At 44.0% G+C, this 15,903-nt stretch overlaps 1 protein-coding gene across 1 annotated transcript in view; it reads right to left on the reverse strand.

Moving 5' to 3' along the window:
* LOC132574415 (zinc finger protein 420-like) overlaps window positions 1–15,468 on the reverse strand; it is a 27,947-nt gene extending 12,479 nt beyond the window's left edge. Inside the window, exons 1-6 of the mRNA XM_060242775.1 lie at window positions 15,284–15,468; window positions 7,446–7,462; window positions 7,184–7,303; window positions 4,877–4,999; window positions 3,754–3,898; window positions 1,875–3,642 (exon numbers count right to left, since the gene is read on the reverse strand). Coding sequence (XP_060098758.1) covers window positions 1,875–3,642; window positions 3,754–3,898; window positions 4,877–4,999; window positions 7,184–7,303; window positions 7,446–7,462; window positions 15,284–15,468 — 2,358 coding nt within the window. The remainder of the gene's footprint in view (window positions 1–1,874; window positions 3,643–3,753; window positions 3,899–4,876; window positions 5,000–7,183; window positions 7,304–7,445; window positions 7,463–15,283) is intronic.
* Window positions 15,469–15,903: the final 435 nt, after the last annotated feature.

A 15,903-nucleotide genomic window follows, 5' to 3' on the forward strand; every position in this document is an offset into this window, starting at 1 on the left:
AGGTTTAAAACTTCATTAAAACACAAGAAGATTATGCAACATTGTAAGTCTACCAGACCACACAATTCATATCTCCCATGCAAAACTACAACCACACCAAGGAATAGCAAACATCGTATTTATAAAGAACACACTCAAAATCACACTTTCCTGAACCCATCACCTTCCAAACATTGCAGTCACCTTCTTCCACAAAAAATTTCATCCAGCAGATTAAACAAAGAAAAAGGAATTTCAAAGTTACTATAACTGAGTTACTATAACAGAGTTACTAGAACTGTTCCCCATAACACAATGCATATCATTTTGTAGACACAACATACTTCCACAGACATACCTCAAAACAAACACAGGACAGACAACACCAAGTTGATAATGTCCATTGGCATTGCTTAGGGTGAATTTACAACAAGTGTCCACTGGAAAACTGTATAAAGAAATTATAGTAGTAATAGTAATAAAGGCTATAAAAATCTAGAAGTATAAGTATACATGTAAAAGAAGAACAAAACGAAAGTCCAGGCAAGCCTTTCATAAAAGTCAAAGTTAAACTAAAGCAAGTCTTGTAAAGTCATGTTTCTGCCTTCGTTAGGAAAGTAAACAAACCATTTTCAGCATAGAAACAGTTCCAGCGTCTTAACATCTAGGAGCTCTAGGGCGACTAGCGCGGTTCACAGGCACACAATGCCATCTAGTGTCTGAAGATAATGGATGATCTTGAGAAGCTGCTTCCAAAAGACCGGTAGGAATGGGGAGATTCAAATCTTGTAGCAAGCTTATTCTGGAGTCAAGATCTCTAGCCAAAAACAATTGCTCTTGAGTTGAGACTTGCAATTTATATGAAGCAAACCAGCGATATCTAATGTTTTCCTTGTTTAGAATTTTGATAATTGGTTTCAATGGCTTCTGCCTTTGCAAAGTTTCCGGTGACAAATCTTGTAGGACTTGCAGAGTGTGATCTCCTAACTTAACTTCCCCATTTTTAATTGGTTTTGAAGCGTGATAATTTTATCTGTAGGCCATTCGTCCCGTTTATAAAAGTACTGTGCGTCATCTTGAGACATACTAGCCATGTTAAGAGCAGAATCGGCTGTCTCTGTCACTTTTTCTAAGGATGTTTTAAGTTCCACAATTTGGACAGAGTGGCTGGATCATAGCAGAAATTTTATCAGTCATGTTCTGTTCTAAATTCTTAAAAGCTTCCATTACCTCGGATCTGAACAACGCTAGGTCGTCCGGTGTGTTTTTCCCACCTCCCAACGCCATTTTGCCTGCAGAAATAGATGATGCTCTCGAGGCCTTAGAAAAAATAAAGCCGGGCACTTTGCCAAGTAGGTTTATAGGGGGTAGACTCGGAGCTTCGTTTTCAAGCATCCATCTCCTTGGCTCACACCACACACCCCATAAAATATGCTGAAAACATTAGCACTTATTGGTCTTAAAGGTGCTTTCCTTGTATTTCTCCCATGGGATCCAGAGAACTGGGCAAAGGAAGCTCTGACTCTTTCCTTCCTTCCCCAGGGGACCAGGAGGGGGAGGACCCCAGCCAATAGAAGGAAGAGAAGCTTGGCTGTGTAGTTCTGCTGTGTGATTGAGCCAGCCTGGCAAAGGCAGCCCTAACTCTCACCTCTTCCTCCCCAAGGGAGGAGCCTCAGCCAATGGAGAAAAGAGGTTTGCTCTGTAGTTCCTGGGCAATTGAGCAAGCCTTCCAAAGCAAGCTATGATACAGAAGGAAGCAAGAAAGAGGGAGAATAAAGCAGATGACAGCCAGTTGCTTGGAGGCCTGATAGGAGCTCTCTGGGGGTCTGATTTGTTGAAGATATCTGTGCCAACTGAATCTCTTTCCACATTCTGAGCATTCAAAGAACTTTCCCCCCTGTGTGGGTTCTCTGATGTAGATGAAGAGACGCACTTCGACTGAATCTCTTGCCACACTCAGAGCATGCAAAAGGTTTCTCCCCTGTGTGGGTTCTCTGGTGCTGCTGAAGAAACGCACTTCGACTGAATCTCTTTCCACACTCTGAGCATTCAAAAGGTTTCTCCCCTGTGTGGGTTCTCTGATGCAGTTGAAGAGATGCACTTCGACTGAATCTCTTTCCACACTCTGAGCATTCAAAAGGTTTCTCCCCTGTGTGGGTTCTCTGATGCAGTTGAAGAGATGCACTTCGACTGAATCTCTTTCCACACTCTGAGCATTCAAAAGGTTTCTCCCCTGTGTGGGTTCTCTGATGCAGTTTTAGAGTGCCACTCCAAGTGAATCTCATTCCACATTCTGAGCATTCAAAAGGTTTCTCCCCTGTGTGGGTTCTCTGATGCAGTTGAAGAGATGCACTTCGACTGAATCTCTTTCCACACTCGGAGCATTCAAAATGTTTCTCCCCTATGTGGGTTCTCTGATGCAGTTTTAGATTGCCACTCCAACTGAATCTCTTTCCACACTCTGAGCATGCAAAAGGTTTCTCCCCTGTGTGGGTTCTCTGGTGCTGCTGAAGAGATGCACTTCGACTGAATCTCTTTCCACACTCTGAGCATGCAAAAGGTTTCTCCCCTGTGTGGGTTCTCTCGTGCTGCTGAAGATGGCTACTCCGACTGAATCCCTTACCACACTCTGAGCATTCAAAAGGTTTCTCCCCTGTGTGGGTACTCTGGTGCTGCTGAAGATGGCTACTCTGACTGAATCTCTTTCCACACTCTGAGCATTCAAAAGGTTTCTCCCCTGTGTGGGTTCTCTGATGCTTTCGAAAAGGGCCACTGTGAATGAATCTCTTTCCACACTCTGAGCATTCAAAAGGTTTCTCCCCTGTGTGGGTTCTCTGATGCTTTAGAAAAAGGCCACTGAGACCGAATCTCTTTCCACACTCTGAGCATTCAAAAGTTGTCTCCCCTATGTGGGTTCTCTGGTGCTTCTGAAGATGGCTACTCTGACTGAATCTCTTTCCACACTCTGAGCATTCAAAAGGTTTCTCCCCTGTGTGGGTTCTCTGGTGCTGCTGAAGATGGCTACTCAGACTGAATTTCTTCCCACACACTGAGCATTCAAAAGGTTTCTCCCCTGTGTGGGTTCTCTGGTGCTGTTGAAGATGGCTACTCTGACTGAATCTCTTTCCACACTCTGAGCATTCAAAAGGTTTCTCCCCTGTATGGATTCTCTGATGCCGATGAAGAGACACACTGTGACTGAATCTCTTTCCACACTCAGAGCATGCAAAAGGTCTCTCCCCTGTGTGGGTTCTCTGATGCTTTAGAAAAAGGCCACTGTGACCGAATCTCTTTCCACACTCTGAGCATTCAAAAGGTTTCTCCCCTGTGTGGGTTCTCTGATGCAGCTGAAGAGACGCACTTCGACTGAATCTCTTTCCACATTCTGAGCATGCAAAAGGTTTTTCCCCTGTGTGGGTTCTCCGGTGCTGGTGAAGAGTGCCACTCTGACTGAATCTCTTTCCACACTCAGAGCATTCAAAAGGTTTCTCCCCTGTGTGGGTTCTCTGATGCCGCTGAAGATCACCACTGTGACTCAATCTCTTTCCACACTCAGAACATTCAAAAGGTTTCTCTCCTGTGTGGGTTCTTTGATGACATTGAAGAGTGCTATTGTGATTGAATCTCTTCCCACACTCTGAACATTCAAAAGGTTCCTTGCCTCTGTGTCCTTTTTGATGCACAAAGAGCTGTGATCTCTTTTTGAAGTACTTGCTACACTTTCTGGATGTACATGCTTTAATTATTCTCTGCTTTGGAAAATGTACATTAAACCTTTTTCCTTTTCTCTTCTCATCCATACAGCTGCCGTCCTTTCTCTTAGGTCTGCCTCGGTTTCTATTGTTTTCTTTCAGATCTTGAACTCGATCTGGCAACTGCTGGACAAGTTCTTCACCCTCCTCGTTTCTCTGATCATCATCTGCTGGAATAAAGAGAGACATCCGTTTAACGCCTGGCAAGGCAGGTAAGGTCCAAAGACATCTCTGTGACTGCAGGTGGAAAGGACTGACGGTTCTTCAGCCTCCTCCAGCTTCCCTGATCTTAACCACCTCCCCGCTTTCCCCAGAGTGTCTAGTTTTAAGGATACCTCATCCCCTCAAGAGCCACAGCTAAGCTTGCAATGCCAATTACACCCCCCAAAAAACACACACACACACTCCCGGCTCATCCATCCAGAAGCCACGCAAGGTTCCAACAACACAGAAAGATTTATTGAAGACGGTGCTTGGCAACTGAAAAGAATAAGAAGTGACTTAAAAATAACCAACCAGACAGTACAAACTAGCTCTCTTCTAGTGCCCTTAGGCAGACTTACAGGTCAAACCAGATGCTAGGGTCTTGCTTTCTGGCTGGCTGGATATCCCAGGAGATGTGGAGACTCATCCAGCAGTGCCCCTTGCTGCAATATAGGAAACTCCCACCCCCCACTAGGGAATAAGGCAGAAGCCTAGGGTTTTATCAGAAAGGACCAGGAACCCCCAGAAGCAACTGAAAGGCTTTCCCCAAAAGACTCACTGCAACAATGAACCTGCTGCTGTTTCGCATGGCAGCACGGGAAAGAAAGCTTTGAGATCAAACTCCTGTAGCTAGAAGGGAGGGGCCCTGTGAACACAGCACTGGATTCTCACCCAGCCAGCGGTGCAGTAATGCTAAATAAAACAGAGAAACCTAATTGCACAACCTGAAATAGCACACTGGAGGACGAAAAGCTTATTACAGTGTTCTTGCTCAGGAGGAGTTCCTAACTCTCTGAATCCCAGACTCCAGAATGCCTCATTCGCTCCTTACCAACGGGGTGCATGACTGTACCAAATGTAACATTGCTCAGAAGTTAAGCAAAAAAGCTGCATGGCTGTTCCTTGACTGTTCCCTGGACATAACCATGCAGGATACTCACTTTCAGCCAGCTCACTCGGGAAAGAAATGTGTTCTTGGGATCCCCTTGAGAAATTCTCCAGCCTTTCTCTGGATGTGAGGATGCTGTCTTTCTCCAGTACAGCCTCTCTTATACTTCTGTCTTCTTTTGGGGGAGGAGGGGGAGAGAGAGAAATCATTCTTATATGGGGAAGGAAAAAAATTCAAAAGTATAAATTCTTCTGGAAGGATAAACCAAAAAAAACCCTTAAAATAAAACACACTTAAATCGTTAGCACTCATTGGTCTTAAAGGTGCTTTCTTTGCATCTCTCCCATGTGATCCAGGGAACTGGGCAAAGGAAGCTCTGGCTCTTTCCTTCCTTCCCCAGGGGCCAGGAGGCGGAGGAGCCTCAGCCAATAGAAGAGAGACTTAGCTCAGCAGCTCTGCTGTGCAATTGAGAGAGTGACAAGAGAAAACTCTGTGACAACCAGCATCAAAAAAGGAAACAACGAAATATAAATAGACAAATTCTATAATCGGAAACACTCTCATACAAAATATCCTATATTAACACACACTGATGTACAGAACACCTATGTTTAATGTAGAGGAAGGACAGAAATAAAGGTAAGTCTTAAATTTCAACAAATAGTCCTTCAACTTTACAGGAATCCACGGTCCAGCAGCTCTTGAGGAAACCACGTAGAGCTCCAAATCCCAAGTAGTCTAGTACAGCAGATAAATCTTGGACACAGCAGTCTTGAACACAGTGATGAAGTAGTGGTTTATATCCCCCCGTTTCACTAGAAGCTTTGACCAGCTTTCATACAGAGCACGGCAAGATTCCAATATTTTTGCACACAATTAAACTACAATCCCCAAGGTCTTGCCAATTGTGCAGTTGAGAGAGCCTGGCAAATTAAGCTCCCCCTCCCCGCTTCCTCCCCAAGGGAGGAGCCTCAGCCAGTTGAGAAAACAGAGACTTTGATCTGTAGCTCCTGTGCAACTGAGGAAGCCTGGCAAGGCAAGCTGTGATGCAGAAGGAACCAAGAGATGGGGAGAAGGAAGCAGATGACAGCCAGTTGCTCGGGGGCCTTATAGGAGCCCTCTGAGGGCCTAAATCAGCCCCCAGGCCGCATGTTTCACACCCCTGATTTAGGCTATAGTTGGAATACTTATGTAGTAACAAGGAAAGGAAAGGTCCCCTGTGCAAGCACCAGTCGTTTCCAACTTTGGGGTGACTTTGCTTTCACAAGAGGTACTATCTAATATCAGGTATTTCATGCGTAAAATAAAACAGTGAGCTTTTCATGATTTTCTGTTGCTGAGCTGTAGAAACTGCACTGTTTAGTGGTGTCTCGGTTTTACATTCTTCATAAATCTTTCTATGTTTTAGAAGGGCCGGCATTAGGAAAAGAGAAATCAGAATCTAGCCCCTTCCAGCGTCTTTTTGAGTATCTCTGTTCTAGGCCAGCCTGACCACAGCATGAAATCTTCAGGGGAGGAGGACTCCTCAGGAGCATGGCTGGCTCTGAGTCAGCAGAAGCCAGGAAAGAGGCTGATGAGCTGCAGGCTGACCAAGACTCACCACCACCAGCTGATCCAGAGCCACCACCCAGCCCTGATGCAGCAGGGGAGGGTCACGTCATTAAGAAAGGCTGAGGGACTTGGGAATCTTCAGTCTGGAGAAGAGAAAGTAGAGGGGGGACGTGATTGCTCTCTTGAAGTATTTCAAGGACTGTCGCTTAGAGAAAGGTGGGGAGCTGTTCCTTTTGGCAGCAGAGGAGAGGACTTGTAATAATAGGTTTAAATTAAGGGAGGGAACGTACATGCTGGATATTAGGGGAAACTTTTTAACAGCAAGAGTTGTTCAACGGTGGAATTGGTGGGAGCCTGGATGTTGTGGAAGCAATAAGTCATCCTCTTAGACTTTGTGACCACAACACCCAAACCTTTCTTTGTGTGACCTTGGATTTTGACTTCAGCTTTGTGGCTCTCTGGCTTGTGCAGGACCCTTGGACCTCCGGGCTACACTCTCTGGTTTTACCCCTTCTCTTAACAACTCTTTGGCTGGTGCACTTTTGGTCTGTGGACTTCTGAGACTGAACTCTGGAATCTGTATGAGCACCTGAACATGTCTAGCTTGCTGGCTCTCATCCGTACCCTTGCCTCTGGCCAGGACACCATCTCTGGTTGGGGGTGATGGCCACAACACTAGCCTCAGTTGCCCCCGGGCAAGTATCTGAAGAGGCCTCAAAATGATGCATTGCTGTGCAATAGTTTGATTCATGCATCATCCCATGCGGAACAATTCACACTTTTGGCACTTGTGGAAGATCCTCCTTACCCAGAGAGATTACACTCCAATAGTTCTCCTGCATGACTTCCCTGTAGAGGGTTTTCTGGCCCGGATCCAGCACGTCCCACTCTGCAGTAGTGAAACTGACAGACACCTCCTCAAAGGAAAAGGGGCACTGGAAGAAAAAGCAGATTCCCTCATCAGAGATGATGCCAGGCAGAGACTGCACCCTGGAAGGGAGTTGTCTGGGATGGAATAGGATGTATGGGTTTATATGGGTAAAGGGAGTGGTGGTCAGAACCTCACTCACCTGGAGCATTGTAGAAACTGCAGGAGCAAAAGCCCCCACGAGAAAGTAAGAGGAAACCCAGGCTGTCCCCTGCTCATTTCCCCTACCTGGACTAGAGGTAAAGTGGCTGTTTCCACAACTCTGGAAAGATGATGGATCAGCATCTCTCCACTGCCTGTTAGGAAGAGAAAGGAGGAAGGTGTCAAGCAATTAGATTTCAAATTAACCAGTCCTTGAGTTGAAACGAAGCATGGCTTTACTGATAATCCATATGCATCTATTGAGCTAGGTATTGGAACTGATACATAGTAACAGCAGAGAGCATACTTAAAGATGGCAGATCAAAGGTTCTCTAAACAAAGCTACAAATTCTAAACAATACTGCATTCACGTCTGAATTTTCACACGGTTACTTTATTATCTCTCCTGTGGTTTCTTTTCCTGGGACCAGGCTTGAGAACCTGTCCCTGGAGGCGCTTATCTTCAAAGAGCAAATTCCTGCATTTGTTAGAAAAAGCGAAAGAGGCACAAAAGAGGTGATAAATGACAGGAGAACATATAAAAAGTTGACAGAAAAATTGAAAGACAATGGCACAAGGTATAGATGGATAATCCCCGAGGGTGTGAGCTTTGAACTTCAGGGGAAGAGAGTCACGATCACAAATGCCCGAGAACTGAGGAGATTCTTTGAAGAAAATAAAGAATTTGCACCATGATGGATTACAAACTATTGTCTTGGAATGTTAATGGACTAAATTCACCACAAAAAAGAAGGGCAACTTTTCATTGGATTAAAAAGCAAAATTGTAATATAATTTGTTTGCAAGAAGTCCACATTAAACAAAAGGATTATAAATTTTTATGGAACAAACAATTGGGAAGGGAATTTTTTTCGTTAGCTGACCAGAAAAAAAGGGGACTAGTTTTTTATATTAAACAAGACCTGGAGCCAAAATTGGTATTTAAAGATAAGGATGGAAGATTTGTAGCAGTGGAAATAACATCAAATGGGAAAAAAACGCTGTTATTGGGACTATATGCACCTAATGGTGCAAAAGATGTTTTTTTTAAAGACATTACACAACAACTAGATGAGTTGACCTACGATCAAATACTCTTAATGGGAGATTTTAATGGAACAGTTGAGAACTCATTGGATAGATCCGGAGGGAAAAAAAATAGTGGAAAAGAAGGAAAATTGCCAAAGTCTTTTTTTGAATTAGTAAAACAGGAAAATTTGGAGGACATATGGAGAAAGTTTAACCCTGAAGGGCGGGACTATACTTTTTTTTCTGCAAGACATAAGACATTTTCTAGAATTGACATGCTATGGGGAACCAGAGATTTAGGCCTCATAACAAGAAAGATAGAGATTTTGCCTAAAATTGGCACTGACCATAACCCAATAATGTGGATTACAAAACTGTCCAAAAGATTGAGAAGATGGAGATTGAATGAAGACTTGCTACAGAACAAAGAAACAGTGACTTTCCTAGGAAAAGAAACTAAAGAATTTTTCCAAGTGAATGATAAAGAAGATATCGATTTTCAGACGGTCTGGGATGCTTATAAAGCAGTAATGAGAGGGTTGCTGATTACTTTGAACAATAAAGATAAAAGGGAAAAAGAAAAACAACTACTGGATATTCAAAATGAAATAAAGAAAAAAGAAAGAGAGCTGAGAAAAAGACCAGGGAAAAAGAAAATTCTAAGGGAAATTTCAATATTGCAAACTCAACTAAGACATTTATTAAACAAAGAAGTAGAATGGAATTTGAAAAGGCTCCAGCAAAAATCGTTTGAAGGAGCAAATAAGACGGGGAAATACTTGGCGTGGCAGCTGAAAAAAAAGAGGGAAAATAAAATAATTAATAGAATTGTGATAGATGAAAGAGACGTAGTTACTCAAGAGGGAATAAAAAGAGAATTTTTTAAGTATTATGCCAAGCTGTTTAAAGGTGCTGAAGTAAAGAGAAAAAAGATAGATGAATATCTACAGAAAATAAAAATTGAGCCATTAACTGAGAATATGAGAAAAATTTTGAATGACCCAATTGAAAAAATAGAAATTGAGGCAGCAATCAACGTGATGAAAAATGATAAAGCTCCCGGGCCAGACGGTTATACAGCCAAGTATTTTAAAATGTTTAAAGATGAATTAATACCAAAATTACAGAAGCTGATGAATGCAATAAGAGTCAAAGGGAAGGTACCAAATACATGGAAAGAAGCTGTTATTTCTTTGATACCTAAAGAAGAAAGAGATGTTACAAATGTGAAAAATTACAGACCAATTTCACTTTTGAACAATGATTATAAAATATTTACAAGAATTCTGGCAGAACGTCTTAAGCAATATTTGATAAATTTTATAAAAGAGGACCAAGCCGGTTTTCTTCCCAAAAGACAAATAAGAGACAATATTAGAACTGTTGTAAATATTGTAGAATATTATGAAAGACATCCAGAAAAGGAAGTAGCGCTATTCTTTGCGGATGCAGAAAAAGCATTTGACAATTTAAATTGGGACTTTATGTTTGCAGTGATGGAAAAAATGGAGCTTGGAGAAAGTTTTATAAGAATGATAAAGGCAATATATTCTGAACAAAGTGCAAGGCTGTGCATCAACGCAGATCTTACAGATGAAATGAAAATTAGTAAAGGTACCAGACAAGGCTGCCCGCTTTCGCCATTGCTGTTTATAATGACTCTTGAAATTTTACTAATGCAGATTCAAGAAGAAAAAGATTTAGAAGGACTACAAATAAAAGGATTTACCTATAAATACAGAGCATTTGCAGATGATATAATGTTTATAAATGAAAATCCTTTACAAGTTACACCTTTGTTGTTAATGAGAATACAAGAGTTTGGGGAGTTGGCGGGACTTTATATAAACAAAGAAAAATCAAAAATCTTATGTAAGAATATGCAGAAAAATAGACAACAAGAACTACAAAGACTAACGGGTTGTGAAGTTACCTCTAAGGTAAAATACCTAGGGGTAGAGATAACAATGAAAAATATTGATTTGTTTAAGAACAATTATGAAAAGCTATGGCGTAAAATAGAAGAAGATATGCTAAAGTGGAACAAGCTCAATTTGTCACTGTTGGGTAGAATAGCTGCAGTAAAAATGAATATTTTACCAAGGATTATGTATCTGTTTCAAACCATCCCCATTGTGAAAGATGCTAAGCAATTTGATAAATGGCGAAGAAAAATTTCGGAATTCGTGTGGGCCGGGAGGAAACCTAGAATTAAAATGAAAGTCCTGATAGATGCGAAAGAGAGAGGTGGATTCCAATTACCAGATTTGAAACTGTATCATGAAGCAATTTGTTTAGTATGGTTAAAAGAATGGATAACGTTATTAAATAAAAAACTTCTAATGTTAGAAGGCCATGGAAAAAAATTCGGCTGGCATGCATATTTGTACTATGAAAAAAAGAAGATGGACGGTCTTTTCTCTCACCATTATATAAGGAGTAGCTTATTAAATGTGTGGATAAAGTACAAGAAATATGGTGATGAGAGGAGACCTTTATGGATAGTGCCGGCTGAAGTGATAAAGTTAACGGCCAAAACAGTCAAGGAAAAACAACTATCATACAACCAGTTACTAAAAATACAAAGCGGGAAAATAGAATTGAAAACTGCAGAAGAACTAAACTATAAATATGATTGGTTTCAAATGCAACAAATAAAAAGTTTGATGGAGAATGATATCAAAGCTGAAGGAATAAGGAAAGAACAAACAGAAATGGAAAGAGTTCTGCTTGGAGATAATGAGAAATTAATTTCAAAAGTGTACAAATTACTTTTACAATGGGCTACAGAAGATGAAGTAGTGAAATCTCAAATGATAAAATGGGCAATTAATGTAAATAAAGAAATAAAGATGGAATCTTGGGAATATCTGTGGAAAAATTCCATGAAACTCGCAACATGTCATAGTATTAAAGAGAACTGTTTTAAGATGATGTATAGATGGTATATGACTCCAAAAAAATTAGCAAAGATGAACAATAAGATGCCAGATAGGTGCTGGAAATGTAAAAAGCATGAAGGTTCTTTCTACCATATGTGGTGGACTTGTGAAAGAGCTAAAATGTTTTGGCAAATGATTCAACAAGAGATATCTAAGATCCTGGGATATGAATTCAATAAAGAGGCAGAGACTTTTCTGCTGGGATTACAAATGGAAAAATTTCCAAAAGAAGATAGAACATTAATATGGTACTTGCTCTCAGCTGCTAGGACATTGTATGCGCAGTTGTGGAAGCAAGAAAAAATACCAGAAAAATGGGACTGGATTATGAAAGTTATGTCATGGAGTGAAATGGACAAATTAACAAGAAAATTAAGAGACTGTGATTTAGAACTTTTTAACCAAGAGTGGAAGAAATTCAGAAGATATGTAGAGAAAGAGTGGAAAATAAAAGGACATTGGACAATTTTTGAGGATTAAGATTTTTAAGATAACAACATAACTCTTGAAGGGGGTTCTTCTTCCCTATGTTTCTTTTTTGTTTCGTTTTTTTTCTTGATAGTTAAGGGTACCTTTAATATCTGTTTTTTTAAAGAAAATAACACTGGCGGGGGTCAAGTAATTGGGGGAGGGGTGGGAGAAAGTAAGATGTGGGGTAGAATGATGGTCTTTTTCTTAATATATATTAAGCTTTTTATAAGTTGTAGTTCTAGTTCTACTACCATATGTTACTAATAAAATTGTTTATTCACAAAAGAGGTGCTGGCTATTTTCTACTTTGATGTGCCAAACTTAGTTCACGGTTAGTAACATTTATGGAGCATTGCAAATACATTCAGTTATCCATATACTATCAGAGGAAAGTTTAACATTGCTTGACAGAAGGCTGTTTGTTGTGACTCTTATTCCACTTGCTTGTTTGTTGCTCACTTCACACACTCCCTTCCCAGGAGTTGGAAACCTTGTCCTGTGCACACTCAACACAACCTTTTGCTAAACTGTGGGAGAGGCAGAAGAGAAGTATCCATGAGCCTCAGGGGGTGATAAATGCTGCCAACATGTTTGAGACTTCTGTGAGACCTGAAAATGTGCCCTGTGAACTCTGGAGTTCCAAAGGTCACAGCATCCCTGCTGGATCAGACCAAACGCCCAGGAATCCCCTTCTCCGGCCAGCTGTGCTCTTGAGTCTGGACTCGGGGCGGAAATGATGTCACATGACATGTCACCCTCACATTCAGCCCAAAATCCAGACCCACTTGAGCGCTTCTGGAGAATCTAGGGTAGTATCAGAGCCAAGCTTCACCCCAAGGCCCTCCCCCAAATCTCTGGTGTTTGAGGAAACATCCGGTCATCCCTCCTGCAGCACCTGATTTCCTACAGCGACCTGCCAGGTGCCCCTGTAAGAACAGGCACAGAAGCAGAATTTTCCCATGGTTATTCGCTCCCTACAAACTGGGTTCCAGTGCTAAGGGCTGTCCCAGAAGGCAGAGACTCTCTGTATTCACCCGGATGAATAGCTCTGCCTGGGTTTGTCTAACTTCAGTTTTCTTTTTTGAGCCACCCTGAGTTCCTCCTATGGAAGGAAGGTGAGACATGAATGTTCTAATTAATGGGAGGAACTGCCCTCTATAATTCTGTCTAATCCCCTTTCAGAAGAATCACAGATAGTGGAACTTCAGTGAATATGTCTAAGACCCCCTTTGAGAAGATTCACAGTGAGTGGACATTCAGTGCTGTGTGTTATGTGAAGAAGTACTGAATTCTTTTCCTGACCTGAACTCTCCACCCATCACATCCACAGGGTTCCCCAATTGTAAACAAGCAAAATGAGTCCTTACCCCAAGAGAGGGCATCTTGGGCACCCTCCTGGGCCTGCGCCCTCTGCCCTTCCTCCAAGGAACCTCGTTCTGCCTCAGGGAATGGAGCTTCTCTCTCCAAGGATGGTCCCCACATCTGAAAGAGCAGCGAGTGAGAAGTGGAAGAAATGGAAAGGAAAAGAGGCCAAGCAATGGATCCTGCCCCACTCCCAGACTCTGCACTCTTCTATTAGCAGACCCGGTGAGATACCTGGAGAGAGAGAAGAAATTCTCTAGCAGAGGGGGCTGCTGAAGGAGGCTGTTAAATCTCCCATTTGGATGATTAACACTTGGGCAAATATCTCTCAGGGAAACTTTAGAATATCACTGCTTGAATTGGACACAGCTAGAGGAAACCCCCTCACCTGCTCTGCCTGCCTCTTCTCCTCGGCCTGACTCAGGAGGAAGCCTTCTGCCAAGGCCACCGCCTGGGAACTGGTCTCCGGCCCACATTCCCTGACCCAGCGCTGCATTTCCTGGGGCAGGAGGGCTAGGAACCTCTCCAGGATCACCAGGTCCACCATCTGCTTCTTGGAGTTCCTCTCTGGCTTCAGCCAGTGGCTGCAGAGTCGATGGAGCCGGCTGCAAACCTCTCGGGGCCCCTCAGCCTCACGGTACTGGCACTGCCGGAAGTGTTGGCCATGCACCTCTGAGATCTCCGTGACCTGAGAAGGTGTCTCTGGACCGGGCCTTTCCCAGGCTTCACCACCACCCCCAGCTTGGGTGGGAGGGGGGCCTTTGCTTGCTGTCTTGCCAGGTGCAGCTCCTTCTGGGTCCTGCTCTTCCATCTCCCTCCGCTTCTCTTGGGTCACCTCAGACTGGGTAGAGATGCCTTGAGTCACTTGACTGTAATGAGATACAGAGACAGTCACATGTCACAAGGGAAGCGAATGAGAATTGCCCTGGTGGATCAGAACTAAAGTGCTTCTTGTGGGTTGTAGACCAGGTTTAAAACAATTTTGTTATATGACATAGCAAGCTATTTTAGACATGCCTGCTTCATTCTTTGGAAAAGTTAATTGTGTCTGTTGGGCTCTTTAAGGATGTTACAAGATTAGCCTCTCATTAGATGGGTTCAGTCTGTCCAAGGGGCTAATTCTTAAGGGAAACTTGAGCTGCAAAAGGACCAGAGGGACTGGTGACCGCTTAATAGTTGTCTGTATCTCTTCAGTAGACCTGAAGGGTTAGGCAAGAGCACCTTTCAAAAGCCATGAGGTCCCCCTTTGAACTGCAGGGTTCACCTGGTTAGATCTCCAGCAAACATGTCTTTTGGGAAGGTTGAAAACCAGCTCCTCATGGCTCTTGTCACAACTAGAAGGAAACTCTCAGTCAGCTGCACGACTGGATATCATGGTAATGTAACCACACGGGCTCAGCTAATAACTCTCAACATTGCACAGTTAAGATATTTACATATCCATCTCCAATTCTGATATTTGCGTCTCTATGATTCTCCCCAGAAATAAATCCAAACAAATGGTGACCAGGTAAACTGAGCTAGCTATCCCTGTTTGGTCCTTGCATCTCTTAAGCATCTTCATTACGTTGTATGCTAGTTTGCTGGACAGTGGGAACGGGCCATTTCCAGCAACCACTCTGGTTTGGGGTTCAACCCAGGCAGGGCCTAGAATAGCTTTCACCTTCCCAAGCCTACCCACCCCCCGCCCACACACCACGGGGGGGGGGGGGGGCTGACAGGTGACCCCTCAAGCAGGAGGGGGGACTAGAACCCGGCTCTCCCAGATATGAGTCCCTGCCCTGAGCCACACGACACCCCACTGGCTCTCAACTTGTCCCCGGGCAGTTCAGGTGTGCGGGGGAAGGGGGCGGGGGGTGCAGCAAGGTAGCCCCGCAGCAGAAGACAGGCGAGGGGATGGAGTCTGGTGAATGGCAAAGGGCCCTTCTTGATCCTCTTGGCGGCGGCGGCAGCAGCGTCCAGGGGGCTCCAGGCGCGTCTCCTTTCTCCCCCCCCCCCCTGTCTCCCTTGGGTGCTGCAAGGCCCCCTTCCCCACCTGGCCGCCTCGCCTTCCCCTCCTCCGGCCCTCGTGGCGCTCGGAGCTGCTGCAGCCTTTGCAACCGGGGGAGGGTCGCAGGAGGCCCGGCTGCTGCTCTTCCCTTCGGCCCCTCCTGCAGCACCCCCACCCCCGTGCACGTCTTCTGTTCCGGCGCTCCCTTTGCAAATGCCGGGCCCGGGCATGCAAGCCTTCCTCCCCTTCCCTTCCGGGATTCCGGGCTAGGAAAGGGGCTCCAGCGCCCCCTAGATCCGGCCTCTGCTCTGCCGGGATCGCAGCTCTTCCACACGCCTGGACTCCTCTGGGTTGCAGAACAAGAGAAAAATATCCTGCCCCTTTTGCAGGGAGAGCTCAGCCTTGCAGCCTTCGTGCCTTTGGGGGCTGGTCCCAGACGCTTGGGAGGGGCCTCCTTGCACCGGGGGCAGAAGGAAGGAGAGTTTTTCCTCTTACAAACAAGGGAAGGATTAATCCTTGAAACCCAGAATTTTTTTTTTGGGGGGGGGGGAGGGGGTCGTCAGCACTTTGGGCTGGCCAGCAAGCATAACATTTGTGCCCAGAATCCTAGAGAGGCAGCTTGGCATCTGTTTCCCTGGGCATTCAGGAAGACAGCTTCACTTCCT

The sequence above is a fragment of the Heteronotia binoei genome, chromosome 6 (assembly GCF_032191835.1).
Source record: "Heteronotia binoei isolate CCM8104 ecotype False Entrance Well chromosome 6, APGP_CSIRO_Hbin_v1, whole genome shotgun sequence".
In the NCBI taxonomy this organism is placed as follows: Eukaryota; Metazoa; Chordata; class Lepidosauria; order Squamata; family Gekkonidae; genus Heteronotia; species Heteronotia binoei.